We start from the raw sequence: 16,058 nt of genomic DNA on the forward strand, positions 1-16,058 counted from the left end.
CACTCCCCTGAATGAAATATTTCTTGCTCCTCAACCTTCATATCCCACTTCTCTTATTTCCCAACGTGACTGGCTTCTCCCCATACTTTAGTACTCAATATAATCATAACTTCTTCTGGGAAACTTATAAAAACCATTCAGTTTGGCTTTTATGCAAATAGTCTATGCAAGCCATATACTTTATGTTTTATCCCAAAGCCTCTAAAATACTGATAGGTAGTTAGGGAGATTAGAAGTTCCTGTTCACTTTGGAAGATGGGAAGAGGTGACTTGTACTTTGGAATTACCTTTTATTTCCCCACTGAAATGTTTAATAGACTAATTGCATAAAATTAAATCAAATATGAATGGCTATAGATGTGCTTGTTAGGGAAAAAATTAGATTCTGTTTTATTTCCCATTGTTAATTACTTTTGAAGCCTTGGGCAATTTATCACAAGTCTCTGGGCCTCAATTTTAAAGTATCCTTATAAATTGTAGATGTTTAAATGTTTATAATAGATAGGGACAGTGATGGGTAAGTATTTCAATTTAACTTAGAACTGTGATATCATCTGTGGAGAAAAGTTAGAACAAAAATATCTACATTATGAATGTGAAAACAGGTTCTTTACAAAGGAAACTTTTCCAAATGCTGCACTGCATTCTGGACTAACCTGCTGCTGTTGACAAGCCGCTCTGTGCCTTTACTCCATAAAAATTTCGGTTTGGGTGCAGCTTTAGGTTTGCATTCAATTATAACCCGTCCTCCTTTAGCAGCCAGGATCTTTTTCTTCATAGGATTCATTTCAAAAGTTGGAGCCAAAGCTAAAAAGAAAGAACTAGTTATTTTCTTTTTTCACTAAAAAGAAAATTCTTCTATACTATAGCACTTTTTTATTTCCTTTTGATTAATAAGCAATAGAAAGGGTTGTTGCTGTTGGTCATTGTGTCTGATTTTTTGTGACCCCATGGACTGTAGCCCACCAGGATTCTCTGTCCATGGGGTTTCCCAGGCAAGAATACTGGAGTGGGTTGCCATTTCCTTCTTCAGGGGATCTTCAAAACCCAGGGATCAAACCTGGGTCTCCTGCATTGGCAGGTGGATTCTTTACCGCTGAGCCACTTGGGAAGCCAGAAAGGATTAATCTCACCAAATATTATCCACTATGACCAACAGACATTCCATACATAATACTAGTAGTTTTTCTTTGCTTTAATAACTTCACTAAGGTATATTTTATTTATTAAATCTTGCCCATTTTAAATATGCAATTCTTGGTGATAACTGGATTATTATAAATTTTAGTTGCAGTCAAATGCAATTTTTAAGCAACATCTAATTCAATTTTCTTGACTCAATTTCACAAGGGAAGTTAAGTGAAAGGCTGGAGGAAATGGAGCACCATTATTAATACTGACACATATTTACAATTAGTATTCTTTAACTACACTTTGAACAGTCTCTAGTTTACAACTGAGAAAACTAATATGTATTAAGATTATGTAACTTGCCAAAGGTGCAGCAGGCAGAGGGTTATCAGGTGGGAGTTACATTTGAATCTAGTTCATCTGATTCACAAGCATGCTCTTTTCAGTAAACTATAAGACTCCTCCTTCATTATACAAACATTTATTGAGCACCAACTATGTGCAGACACTATGAGATGCCTTAATAAACAGAGACCCTTGCCTTTAAGACCAACCTACAAACAGCTATGGGAATGATGTTTTCAATTAACTGAGGAGTACACGGTACATCTCCTTACCTCAAAGTACAGAATAAAAATTATGAAAACAGGTTAGATTCTAGAATCACTTACTTAATGACATCTCACTTTCTTTAGTGTCCCCACATCTGGCTCATTTCTCAAACTCTTCATCTTCCCCCAGACTCTGGGGGAATTCCTTCTATTTCCACATATTCCAGTCATCTGTAACTGTCCCTTCTACAGCTTTTTCTGAGTCTAAGTATATCTTTATCCAGGTCTTGGTGCTTCATCATCTAGTTCCATGGTTCTCAAATTTTATCTGAGCATCAGAACCATCAGAGGATCTCGATAAAAATGCTGCTGAGATCTCAGTAGGTCTGGGGTGAAACTGAAATTCAGCACTTCTAGGAAGTGAGGAACATACTCTGAGGAACACACTTCTTATGGAAAAGATATAGGTTATTCCATTGTTCTTTTAGTTTGTGTTTTATAATTGGCAATAAATATAGGAGTAAACAGCCAACTTGTGTTGTATACCAAACACAGCATGTGGTACTCTGATTAGGTTCAATAAATATTGTGGGTAACATATTGTTTGTAAAATGAGAGAAAATGTAATAGAATTATATTTAAAAAGTCTAAATTCATTTATAAAATGAGAATTTTTCTTGAATCAGTTTAGTTTTAATGAAATAGTTGCTTTTGTCCAGTCATTAGAATGACTTCATGCTTATGTAATATTTGAATTTCTAGTGACAGAAGCTAGACTACGTTCATATACATGTGTACGTATACATATACATATATACATATATATACACATGTGCATGTATGTATATTCTCTTTTCTCTTTATTGACTTCAGTTCAGTTCAGTTCAGTTGCTCAATTGTGTCCGACTTTTTGCAACCCCATGAATCGCAGCACACCATGCCTCCCTGTCCATCACCAACTCCCGGAGTTCACTCAAACTCATGTCCATGAGTCAGTGATGCCATCCAGCCATCTCATCCTCTGTTGTCCACTTCTCCTCCCTGCCCCCAATCCCTCCCAGCATCAGACTCTTTTCCAATGAGCCAACTCTTCACATCAGGTGGCCAAAATACTAAGTTCTGGAGTTTCAGCTTTAGCATCATTCCTTCGAAAGAACATCCAGGACTGACCTCTTTAGAATGGACTGGTTGGGTCTCCTTGCAGTCCAAGGGACTCTCAAGAGTCTTCTCCAACACCGCAGTTCAAAAGCATCAATTCTTCAGCACTCAGCTTTCTTCACAGTCCAGCTTTCACATCCATACATGACTACTGGAAAAATCTAGCCTTGACTAGATGGACATTTGTTGGCAAAGTAATGTCTCTGCTTTTGAATATGCTATGTAGGTGGGTCATAACTTTCCTTCCATGGAATAAGCATCTTTTAATTTCATGGCTGCAATCACAATCTGCAATGATTTTGGAGCCCCCCAGAATAAAGTCTGACACTGTTTCCACTGTTTCCCCATCTATTTCCCATGAAGTGATGGGACCAAATGCCATGATCTTCGTTTTCTGAATGTTGAGCTTTAAGCCAACTTTTTCATCTCCTCTTTCACTTTCATCAAGAGGCTATTTAGCTTCTCTTCACTTTCTGCCATAAGGGTGGTGTCATCTGCATATCTGAGGTTATTGATATTTCTCCCAGCAATCTTGATTCCAGCTTGCGCTTCTTCCAGCCCAGCATTTCTCATTATGTACTCGGCATGTAAGTTAACTAAGCAGGGTGACAATATACAGCCTTGACGTACTCCTTTTCTTATTTGAAACCAGTCTGTTGTTCCATGTCCAGTTCTAACTGTTGTTTCCTGACCTGCATATAGGTTTCTGAAGAGGCAGGTCAGGTGGTCTGGTATTTCCATCTCTTTCAGAATTTTCCACAGTTTATTGTGATCCACACAGTCAAAGGCTTTGGCATCATCAATAAAGCAGAAATAGATGTTTTTTTGGAACTCCCTTGCTTTTTCCATGATCCAGCAGATGCTGGCAATTTAATCTCTGGTTTCTCTGCCTTTTCTAAAACCGTCTTGAACATCAAAGTTCACGGTTCACGTATTGCTGAAGCCTGGCTTGGAGAATTTTGAGCATTACTTTTCTAGCATGTGAGATGAGTGCAGTTGTGTGGTAGTTTGAGCATTCTTTGACATTGCCTTTCTTTGGGACTGGAATGAAAACTGCCCTTTTCCAGTCCTGTGGCCACTGCTGAGTTTTCCAAATTTGCTGGCATATTGAGGGCAGCACTTTCACAGCATCATCTTTTAGGATTTGAAACAGCTCAACTAGAATTCCATCACCTCCACTAGCTTGTTCGTAGTGTTGCTTTCTAAGGCCCTCTTGACTTCACATTCCGGCATGTCTGGCTCTGCATTTCGGACTCTTTTGTTGACCATGATGGCTACTCCATTTCTTCTAAGGGATTCCTGCCCGCAGTAGTAGATATAATGGTCATCTGAGTTAAATTCACCCATCCCAGTCCATTTTAGTTCACTGATTCCTAGAATGTCAGCGTTCACTCTTGCCACCTCCTGTTTGACCACTTCCAATTTGCCTTGATTCATGGACCTAACGTTTCAGGTTCCTATGCAGTATTGCTCTTTACAGCATCGGACCTTGCTTCTGTCACCAGTCACATCCACAACTGGCTGTTGTTTTTGCTTTGGCTCCATCCCTTCATACTTTCTGGAGTTATTTCTCCACTGATCTCCAGTAGCATACTGCACACTTACTGACCTGGGGACTTCCTCTTTCAGTGTCCTATCATTTTGCCTTTTCATACTGTTTTGGGGATTCTCAAGGCAAGAATACTGAAGTGGTTCGCCATTCCCTTCTCCAGTGGACCACATTCTGTCAGCCCTCTCCACCATGACCCGCCTATCTTGGGTGGCCCCACAGGGCATGGCTTAGTTTCATTGAGTTAGACAAGGCTAATATAGACTAATACATGGTACAGCGAAAGTACACAATAATCATTTCATAGATAAATAAAAGTTAAGTAAATAACTCAGGAAAGAAGAATGAGAAACAGCAGTTCTATAGGCAATAAACAAAAAAATAGATTGAAACAAATATAAAGATGCTCAGGAATTGATCTCAATCTCAAAATGCTCAGTTTGCTTAATTAGTACATTAATAACATTAAATGATTAGAAGATTTTTGGTTTGAAGACAAAGAGATCTTTCAATCTGAACTGTTGTATTTTCTTATCATTTTGTAATATATAACAATTACGGTCACCCAAAGCTGGTGCTCTGGGAAAACCCAGAGGGATAGGATAGAGAGCAAGGTGGGAGGGAGCCTCAGGATGAGGGTTACATGTATGCCAATTTATGTTTATGTGTTACAAAAACCATCACAATATTGTAAAGCAATTATCCTCCAATTAAAAAAATGATAAATTAATTTTTTTAAATAGAAGAAATTACGACAGAAAACAAAAGAGTTTACATTTGGGATATAATTGGAACTTACCAAATATCTTTCCTAAAAGTCAAAATGATTTCTTTGTACTTTTCACCAAAGTGATACAGTATGAAGCCTAAGCCTAAACATCTGCTTAATACCCAAAGAAGCTAGATTGAATATATAAGCAAGGAATTTTGACTTTAAGGGGAAGAAATGGAATATGATCCTTAAAATTTAAGAAGAATTAGGGAAAGTTAAAATTAAGAAGGCTTCAACTCTTTTAAAAGATAGTTTTCTTTAACACTTTCTGATTATTATTTCACTGCCTTTCACATTCTTTTAGTGTCACTCAATTTGTAGTGGTACAACTGTTTAAAAGAACTACCCTTTGGTGTAGCAAAAATCAAATAGGCTGCACTGAGTTGTTGTTTTATCTTTTCAGTAATCATATCCAGAAGAGGAAGCCTGCCCATCTGGATTAATTACTTAAAATATAACTAAACTCAATGATAGCCACTTCAACTAATATGAAAAAGGCATGATATAGTAAGGTGTCATTTAAGGTAGTTGTAATGAAAATAAGAATGTAAAAAAATCTCAGAAAGATTTATAGGGTAAAAGGATTTATAGGGGAAAAGGATGTAATGGATTGTTTCATTCTATAGAACAGTAAACATTTCAAGAGGAAAAGTTCTGGATGAATGAGAAACAGTGACTTTAATTTCAGACATGCTAAGTTTTGGATATCTATGAATTTACCCAGATGACCATTTTTGCTAAGAAGTTTTTCATACTGAGATAGCAGCTGAGGATAAAAATCTGACCCAGAGATATACATTAAGGGGTCATTGATAGTTAATGGGAGAAGAAGATATCCTCCAGGATAATTTTAATTTCAAAATAATAATAATTCAGGAAAAATATCACAGAATATGTGCGAGAATGAGGAAGAAAATGGAATGCAGCCAGAGCAATAGAACTCTGGAAAAGAGCAAGATTTTCAACTGAGCAAAGGGAAGGATGAAAAGGAGAAAATGACGTGATCAAGAAGAAATAATATAGGAAGTATCAGCACTGGGTCACTAAACACAATGGAGAGGAGAATTCGAGAGGAAAACATGACCAGATAGAGAGGCATCTGGAAAGATACGCATACACATATTTACACAGTCACACACACACACATATACACACAAAGAGAAGGGATATGTGTTGAATACAGAGTACATCATCCTCTGGATAAAGAGTATCTAAAGGACAAGGGTAATAAAGATTCAGATAGTTTGAATGAAGGATAGGAAATCGAAACATTTTATCTCCATGATTTTCAATTTTCATGAAGAAGAAACTCAGTGTAGGGTAAGGGGACTGAAGTTTTGAACAGCAATTGTAGGGTATGAAACCAAGGGACTGATAAAGCTGCTACTAAGTCACTTCAGTCGTGTCTGACTCTGTGCGACCCCACAGACGGCAGCCCACCAGGCTCCCCCGTCCCTGGGATTCTCCAGGGAAGAACACTGGAGTGGGTTGCCATTTCCTTCTCCAATGCATGAAAGTGAAAGGTGAAAGTGAAGTCGCTCAGTCGTGTCCGACTCTTCGCAACCCCACGGACTGCAGCCTACCAGGCTCCTCCACCCATGGGATTTCCCAGGCAAGGGTACTGGAGTGGGATGCCATTGCCTTCTCCGACTGATAAAGCTACTAAGTGCCAAAGACTCTCTGAGGCTGCCTCACAGGCATTGAGAGAGCAGCTGTACTACGTGATGTTCTGGCAGTGTTTAGTTGCCCAGACATAGGAGAAAGCAAGACTTGCAAAAACTGACATGTGTAAAGTTTGCTTTACCATTAAAAACATTTTAAAAACCTTTATACTCTATACTGCTTCCAATTTATTTACTATTCTTCAATGAAAGGAAAATAATACCATTCTAATACAAACCACATTTTAGAAATGCTTAATTTCTAATTCAAGAAACTATTAATTCAAGAAAGTAATATGAAATTAAATATAATCTAGATAACCCAAGATACTTTTTAATGTGTTGCTTTCTTGTTGATTGTTGACAGAAACAAAAAGTGATACTGACCCAAGATCTTCAACTCGGCATTTGCATAAATTGCTCCATGTGTGTTTTCAGCTATGCACTGGTACATGCCAGCATTTTCAAAGGTCACGTCATACAGCCTCAATTCCCCTCTATGATACTGAAAAGAACACAAAGTAAAACACGTCTCCTTGAAAAACTTTAACAGAAATGCTTTCATTTGGGTTTGGGCTTGGTTGTCTTTCATTTTAAGTACATTATTTTTCCCCCACTGTTAATTAAGTCAAGTGGAGTGGGGTTTTCATGGTATGGGGAAGTAAAACCCACTTACCATGCCCAGTGGCTCTTGTTCTATTCATCCTACAGAGCAGAGAGTCCACCTTTTTTCCCTCTCGGCCCAGCTGAGAGATTACAGTGGGAAGGTAGAGAAGGACCCCACTGCTGCTACTTGTCCCCAGGGCTAAAGGTAGGACCTTCACTCTTACCTCTGTTTCTGTGGGGTCAGGGAAACAGTGGTAAGAAAAAGAGGACAATATCAGGTAGTGGAGATGGATGCAAAGGAAGAAGGGGGAAGTGGAACAAAGGAGACAATAAGGAGAGAGAAAGAGAAGGTAGACATAAGATTACAGAAAACTGTTTAAGCTGAAAAAAGATACTTTATGTTCACTTTTTTGTTGTTTTTTTTTAAAGGAAACTTTTATATTTCAGGGCCTACATGCCACTCCTGCTAATTTTTCCTGGGATTATAGGAAATGTTACCTGAACATAGGCTCAAGAACTGCAAAGCACTTGAACACACATACCGAATATCCATTCTTCAGCCATCGGATGGTAGGAATGGGCTTCCCCGTGGCCACACAAGGCCAGTAGAGATCACTGCCTATATCCACCTCTGTGTCATTGATGTGTTCCACCCACTCAGGAAACGCTAAAAAGTAAAGAACATTGTAAATGCAAATGCAAGTCTCAGCATTCATCATCAACTCAAGATGACAAATATTATACTTAGTTGACTTTCTTCTGGAGAATACATCAGATACTCTCTGAGTCTTAGAATCAATGATAGAATCATTAAAGTTGTATATAGGTCTGTAGGTAAACTTTACATTATTAGAGACAAGGTAATTCTAATTCAATTTATAATTGTTTTTCTATTTGTGAACCATGTTTTGTTGGAAAGCTGATTCACAAATAACACTAAAATAACTGGACTTTTTCTTATGAATCTTCCAAACTGATATTTAAGGTTTGAAAGAATTATATTTCAATTTATTGTGTAAGAGGGATAGAGTCCAGTGCCCAAGTGGAGGTGTCTTCCTCAGAGAATAGCTGACTCTAGAGTAAAAAGAGATGGGTGGAGATGCAAGTATTAGTAGAAACAGAACAGGAGTTTGTCAAAGTTCTAATTTAATTACTACCGTTTTCTCTGTAAAATAGGAAGCCATGGTATTAGCCTAGAGGAAGGTTGAAGGAGGAAATACTGTGGGTTTAATGGAAACCATGAAGGCATGATATGGTCATCTAATAAAATGAGAGAGTAAGTAAATCTGAAGAAAAATATTCTAGTTGCCAGGCAACATTAAGGGCCTATTTAAAGTTAATGATGCTGTGATGCTTAACTAGACATAGGCTAATCAACTTGGCAGTGCTCATTTCAAGTCATATTCAAGTTCCTTGGTTCTGACACTAAGGCAGAGAGCCAGAGTTTTCCAGTATTACTCTTTGCCGAAGTAGTAAGACAAAGTGGAGAGAGATGAGTGAGCTAAGCTGGTGTGCAAGGAAATGATAATGATTAAACCCAGGTTTAGGAAAGAGATGGCCAAGTTAGGGAAAGTGAGAGGAAGTTAAAACAGAGTAAGACCAACTGATTATAGTTGCTGGTAGATTAAAAGGACTGTAGGAATCTAGGTATTGAACCTTGAAAGGTGGTGATCAGAGTTTAAACACTTAAACTTGAGATTGTAAAGGGATTGCACTTTTGGTAACAATAAGGTCTGAACCCTCAGCCTTGGGAGTGGATTGCTGAGGAAGATTGTAAAACAAGAGCATTGGAAGAGAGGAGTTCAAAGGAAGTGAGACACAAGACTGTTAGAAAAATTATTATAGTCCACATGATTTTTATGTCACCAAGAATGAAGTCATGAGAAGACTTGTAGTGGTGATAGCTGTTAATAATGAAAATATTAGAACAATGGGTTGGGGAGGTAACCTGACATAAGACTATAAACTAGATGATTAAAGGAAAAGAAAGATAGTCTAGCAATGGCAATAAAGAGCAAGGAGGACAAGTGTATAAGTCACACCTGGGGATGAGGGTTGTGAAAGAAAATTCAGCCACTGCTTGAGTGGTCTGCAGTAGAAACAGTGTCAGTTGCAGCAAAGACTAAAGGGAATGTGAATAAAAAAATAAAAATAAAAACAGGTAAAATATAAGTAAAGGGAATGTACAAAGAAGTTACGGATATAGGGGATTCTGATGATGATGGACTATGTGTTCTAGAGGCATGTTAAAAGAACTTCAGAAGTTAGGAATGAGGAGAATATAGAGTCTGAGTAGGAAAGATGCAGAGCTATGTGGGTATGAAAGTGTAGCCCATAAGACGGCCCTGGGGTCCAAGGGCTTCTTAAGGCAAATGAAATGCACAAGGTGAAAGTTAAAATAATCCTAATCCTAGCGGACGTTATAAGATGGTGCTGATGAGGCTGCATGTGCTGGGTCATTGGAGATGCTTACTTCATTCCTATATAGACAGAGGCCTGGAGTCTAGGGATAGGAGGTAAGGGTTGGTCTTGACACTGCCACAGTACCCTTTAGTCTACTGGCACTCCAGTTCAGCTCTGGCATCATCTCTAGTTTTTCCTATCATCCATACTTTGATGAGACTAAGGTACCCCTTTATTAAATGCTTTATCAATATCATATGTAATCCCCCATATTGTACTCACAATTTTCTTTATAATTATATACATTAGGGGTAGATATTTATTTGACTGTGTATGATTGTATAAATTTGGAGGTTTTTCATATGGTATGACTAGAGTATGAACTCCTCAAGGACAAAATATTTCCTATATTTAACTCTTCTAGCTCCTACTGTGTCTGCCTCTGAGGACGCACTCTGTGTACATTCATCCTTTCAGTGAATGACCTTATTGAAGCCTTAGATGTTTATTCAGGTGTGACCTGCAAATTTCACATTGGAGAACATTGTAGGAAGGATTTCAGTATCTAAAGTTTTAAGCTTTGGCTGAGAAACTATATTCTCTCCTCCCAAATAAAGCTTATTTCAATTAAATACTTGTATCAAAAACTTGCATCAAAGAAAAACTTTCCTTAAACCAGTAATTCTCTAAGATTGGCTCCTGGACAAGTAGCATTATCTCCTAAGAACTTTTTATAAATACAAATTCTCACACCCCAAATAGACCTTCTAACTCAGAAACTCTTGAGTATAAGAACCAGCAATTTATGTCTTTAAATAAGCCCTCCCGATGATTTTAAAACATGGTAAAATTCGTGAACCACTGGCTTAAACTATGTCATAATGCATAGGTTATTCTACAAATAAAAAAGAGCCTGAAGAAAGTCAACAAGCCATATGAATTTTATTTTCTGAAAAGTATCAAGAACACTACTATTGATCCATTCATGTTCCTGTAATACCAGTGGCATAAATTCCTAATTTCTCTACTCATGTTTGTGACTTAGACATAAAGATCAATATTTTATGGTTTTTCCCAATGTAATACACATTACTATTTTTAAGCTTAATCATTTTATGCTAGTTTTTCAAGTGAGAAAATGGTTTTAAGTAAGATATTGATTAAATGTGAGGAAAATTAAAACAATGTATCTACCTTGAACATAAATTCTTGCCTGGTGTTTATCCTTTCCTCTATTGTTCTCAGCCTCACATTCGTATATGCCTTCATCTTCCAGCTGAATATTGAAGATCTTGAGGACAGCTCCAGAGGTGCTGATCTCAGCTGTGCTTGGCATCGGTTCTAGGACTTTTCGCCATCGGATATCAGGAACAGGACTTAAATAGAAGATAATAAGAGCTAATGGTCCACAACACTTAAAAGGCAATTTACTCTATGTTTATAGCCAAATATTTTAAACATGTATTTCCTAACAATACAAGATTTAAACTCTATATACATTAATGGAAACTGTGAGCATACTCACTTGCCAAGTGCAAAACACTCTAAAGTCACGTTTTGGCCCATCAGTGCATATACATCCTTGAACTGAACTACAATATCAGCAGGATATGGTTTTGTTGTTCCTAATTTAAGAAAAAACAAAATTAGCAAGCAGAGCAGAAAGGCTAAATACACTGCTTAGAATCATAATATGAGTGTGTACCTTATACTCTAGAACACTTGAAAGACAAATAGATACACAAAGACCTGAAATATAAACCAAATCAGTAGTAAATGCTCTAAAAAAGTGGTGGCCAAGGAAGATTGGTGGAAATAAATAAGGGCTGAGGGAATCTCGGGCAAAGAGGACATTTGAACCAGACTAGTTCAAGTTGAGGAAATAGCATATTTTGACACAACTTCAGGAGTGTGTAGGCAATTATAAAAAGTCTAGGAATCAAAATGATATTAAAGTGTATGTATGTAGTTGAAGATGAACTTGAATCTAATATATAGAAGGTTGAAAACTGATATTAAAGATTTTGAGATCAATTTCCTCAGTGGTTAGCTATTAACAGGGTTTGTTAAGAGACAAAATATGAATTTTACCTTTAGTTTAAGTAGAAGATTTGTTGGCAGTTTTAAGGGAAGGAATAGGGAGAAGAAAAATATAGCAGAGTCAGAGGTCTAAGTGAGGGCCTGAACAAGAGCAGAGTCACAGTGGGGACAGAAAGGAAAACACAGATCCAAGTTGTGTTTTAGAACCAGAATCAAAAGAACTGCTTCTTGGATCAATGTTTTCTCAAGATACAGATCAAAAATCCAATTCATTAAAATCACTTGGGATACTCACTGAACCTATAGATTACTGGGTCACATCCTGGGTCAGATGAATCACTATCTTTGGGTTCACATTTTCCTCAAACTCCTCAAGTGCTTATGTCCTAAATGAGAACTGCTGTGTTCACTGTCCTCAGGATATCAGTGGAAAGGAGTTGACGATTAAAAGTTTCTCCTGAGTTACTGGTGAAAAATATGATAGTATTATTCAATGAGATGAAGAACACCAGAAGAGGAGGTTTAGAGAGGAGATGAAAGATGTGTTTGGAATATTTCAAATCTAACACTCTTGAGAAGCTTCTGTGTGTCAAGCCCAGAATGCAGGTAGGATTAGGGAAAAGTTTTGGAGAAGTGAATCTGGGGTCAGCACATAGGGCTTCTAGTGAAATAAAGGTGGAAATGAATGAGACTATCTAGAAAAAGATTGGAAAGAAATATTAGAATGAGGAAGATCTGATGAAGGATACTGCATAGAGTTTGTCACCGAGGCAGCTGGGAAATAAGCAGAGGCAGAAATAGTCATAAAAAATAGGAAAAAAAAAGGAGATTTCAAGAGAGGCAGGAGAGATCAACAAGGGTCAAATTTCATACAGAATCAGACCTGAAAATGTCCTTTGGGTTTAGCAAGTAAGAGGTGGTTTTGATTACTCAAGACTGTTTGCATTGAATACAAAAGAATATGCAGAGGGAAACAAATGGAGGACCGTTTGAAGATTCAGAAAAGAAAGAGTGATGCAATGACATCCTTAAATGAAGCAAATGGAATGTAAATCAGAGCAGCTGGAGCAATTAGCTTGAGCAGCAGGAAAAACACTTTTTCCACTGAAAAAGAAGGTAAGAAGCACTGAATTTTGAGGGAAGAAAATGCAGGAAGTTTTCACATGATGGTTCCTTTTCACTCTGTGAGGTAGTGGTGAGAGTATTTCCTAAGATTTGAGAGGGGAAAAAAAAAGCCAGATAATAAGAAGATGTTTATTGAATACTAATCATGTGACTGCTATCTTGAGAATAATAATAAAATAGAATGTCTGTGATATGATAGACTTGCCACCAAGTGTTATACAAAACTTAGAGGTAAGACCGAAACTTAAGTCCGTCAACAACAGAACCAGTATTTCCTCAGAAGCTTGAATTGAGTGATATGAGTGTTGCAGCAGGACTGAGATAAAAATAACCTGAAGTAAGAAAGCACTGTATTCTGATTTTCGCAGGAAGAGGTCCATTAAAAAATGAAATGCACTTCATTCAACTGAAGCCTGAAGAAAGGCCAGTTCAGAGTGTGTTAACTCTTAACTGTCATTCAATACGGTACCACAGTAGTCATACCCTACACTACTTACAAAAGAAAGGCAATTTATATACTTATTTGCTTCATGTAAATAAGTCCTTAAAAATAAAAAATGATCTGATTGCCTTTCCTTTCACCCTAATTCTGTAATCACTGCAGCTTGTTTTGATATAATCATTCATTCACTTTCATGAATTGACTAAGTAGGACTGACCAAAAAACGAAAAAAAGATGGTGGTGATTCCCATTTATAACCAATATATTGGCATTTTGCTAGTAAATCAATTGGGTTTCTATACACTCACTGAACTGGAGGCAACCAATCCAAACTCAACCACCTTAGGACACTTTATGATGTAATTCTTCTCTAGGTGAAAATCTAAGGAAAAATCAAGACTTTCAAAGTATATGTCCTCTATTTGTCCTGGTGAAGCAGTCAGCTGGTTTGCCCACTGGATATTTCTTTTCATTATTATAAGTATGTCATAAGTAGAGAACCTTACAGAAACAGAGGGACAAATATACTTACGTTCAGGTAGTGGAATGAGCGGGATAAATTTGCTGAACACACTCTTTGTAATTGAGGGACTGGATACAAAGCAAGAATAGTTGCCTTTGTCAGATGCCTCAACATTAGCAATGTAGAGATTGCCATTTGTCTGAGACACAAATCTTCGTTTATCCATTGTGATAAATACGGGAAATTCATTTAGAAGCCAGCGGTAGCTAAGATCATCTAGAAGAAAATATTGTTGACTAAGTATTAAACTCTCTCCAAAAGCAAAGATTTTGTTTTCTGGTGGTAAGCTAGTCCATAACCTAATCTAGGCTTTTCAAATATTATTGACTCAGTTTTAAGCTCTTCTCCAAAAGGAAAAGTCTTGTTTTCTAGAAATAAACAAGCACATAATCTAATCTAGGCTTTTGTAGAGCAAATGTTGGAAGCAGGCCAAGATAAACAGCACAAATATTCTAAAAGCTACTGTAGTTTGAATATAAAGTGATGCTAAGCAATAATATCTGTTTCTTAATTATTCATGAATTACTAATATTCTTTTAATTAATTATGGGCTAAATGCAACTCACTTTAAATGACTTGCTTAGAATTTCATGACTAAGTAGAATTAGGATTTTGAATCCAGGTCTAATAGTTTCAAATTCCATCTTCTCTATTGCATTTAAAAGATAAAATCAACTGTACTGTGGCTTTATATCTTTCTATTCTCCTATTGTACATGACAGATTTAGAAATGAGTTTATGCAACCTATCCTGGCCACATTAAAAAGTAAAAACTACAGAAAAGGAAAAAAGGCATTTTACTTGTTTTCTTAAATATTAAGAAGCAGATCATATGGTAACTTTAAACTGTTGTAAATTCCTTTGGCTAAGCATACTGGCTGGTTAGGGCAAAAGTTGAATTTCCTCATTAAATTGCTGCTTTTCCCGGTTTTCCATTCGGATCTCCCCTTTATGTTTTGAGGGATGGCAATGCAGTAGTCATGCACAGCAGTAATGTATGGGAAGGAACGCTGGGTGATACATGCTTCTCAGTCTCAAAATCCTAATCCCCTTTAAAACATTATAACCATGTGAAGACAACTGTCACTAGGGAGATAGTGACAGAGGGAAAAAATACCTTCAGGGGAATTAAAAAAAAAAGGTACCCTCAGAAAAAGATCTCTTAGTTCAAGTTAGAAAAGATTTAGATGCAAGATGGTGGAAAATCAAGATATTTTAAAAATGAAATAATCATGACCTGACACCATTTTGCTTTATGGAACTCAAGGTGATCGACTGGTAACGCTGCTAAATGGAGCATGAAAAAGAGCTGAATATGAAAAACTAAAAGAATTGCATACTATATACATCCAGTATGATTGAAAATAATAGTCCAGGGTATTCCACTTAAATTAGCTATATAATTTTCTCTAGCAAGATACAGTCTCATAAAAGTAAATGAAGATTATTATTCTGTTTTTCCATCTGAACTTTTTAATTACAGAAGTTTATTGTTTGTTTTCCAAAAATAAAAATACAAAGTTAAGTATGAAAGAAAATGAAATCACCATATTTCTCCAACTCAACATTCTTGTTGTTAGTATACATCTTTCTAGACCTTTGTATCTGTGAATGATTCTTGTTGCTGTTGCTTAGTCATGTCCAAATCTTTGTGGCTGGACTGCAGGATGCCAGGCTTCCCTGTCCTTCAACATCTCCTAGAGCTTGCTCAAACTCAAGCCCATTGAGTCGGTGATGCCATCCAACCATCTCATCCTCTAATGTCCCCTTCTCCTCTTGCCTTCAATCTTTCCCAGCATCAGGATCTTTTCCAATGAGTTGACTCTTTGCATCAGGTGGCCAAAGAGACTTCAGCTTCAGCATTTGTCCTTCTAATGAATATTCAGGATTGATTTCTTTTAGGATTGACTGGTTTGATCTCCTTTCTGTCCAAGTGACTCTCAAAAGTCATCCCCAACACCATGGTTCAAAAGCATCAGTTCTTCAGTGCTTAGCCTTCTTTATGGTCCCAACCCTCACATCCATACATGACTACTGGATAAATCATAGCTTTGATTATACGGACATTTGTTGGCAAAGAAATGTCTCTGCTTTTTA

General features: G+C 37.1%; 1 protein-coding gene across 4 annotated transcripts in view; it reads right to left on the minus strand.

Moving 5' to 3' along the window:
* The window catches only part of CNTN1 (contactin 1), a 406,368-nt gene that overhangs the window by 139,125 nt on the left and 251,185 nt on the right, over positions 1 to 16,058 (minus strand). For all 4 annotated transcript variants that reach the window (XM_005680162.3, XM_005680161.3, XM_005680163.3 and 1 more), the window contains exons 7-12: positions 13,971 to 14,177; positions 11,357 to 11,456; positions 11,026 to 11,207; positions 7,971 to 8,095; positions 7,210 to 7,327; positions 657 to 807 (exon numbers count right to left, since the gene is read on the minus strand). In XM_005680162.3, coding sequence (XP_005680219.1) covers positions 657 to 807; positions 7,210 to 7,327; positions 7,971 to 8,095; positions 11,026 to 11,207; positions 11,357 to 11,456; positions 13,971 to 14,177 — 883 coding nt within the window. The remainder of the gene's footprint in view (positions 1 to 656; positions 808 to 7,209; positions 7,328 to 7,970; positions 8,096 to 11,025; positions 11,208 to 11,356; positions 11,457 to 13,970; positions 14,178 to 16,058) is intronic.

Source organism: Capra hircus, chromosome 5 (assembly GCF_001704415.2).
Source record: "Capra hircus breed San Clemente chromosome 5, ASM170441v1, whole genome shotgun sequence".
Lineage (NCBI taxonomy): Eukaryota > Metazoa > Chordata > Mammalia > Artiodactyla > Bovidae > Capra > Capra hircus.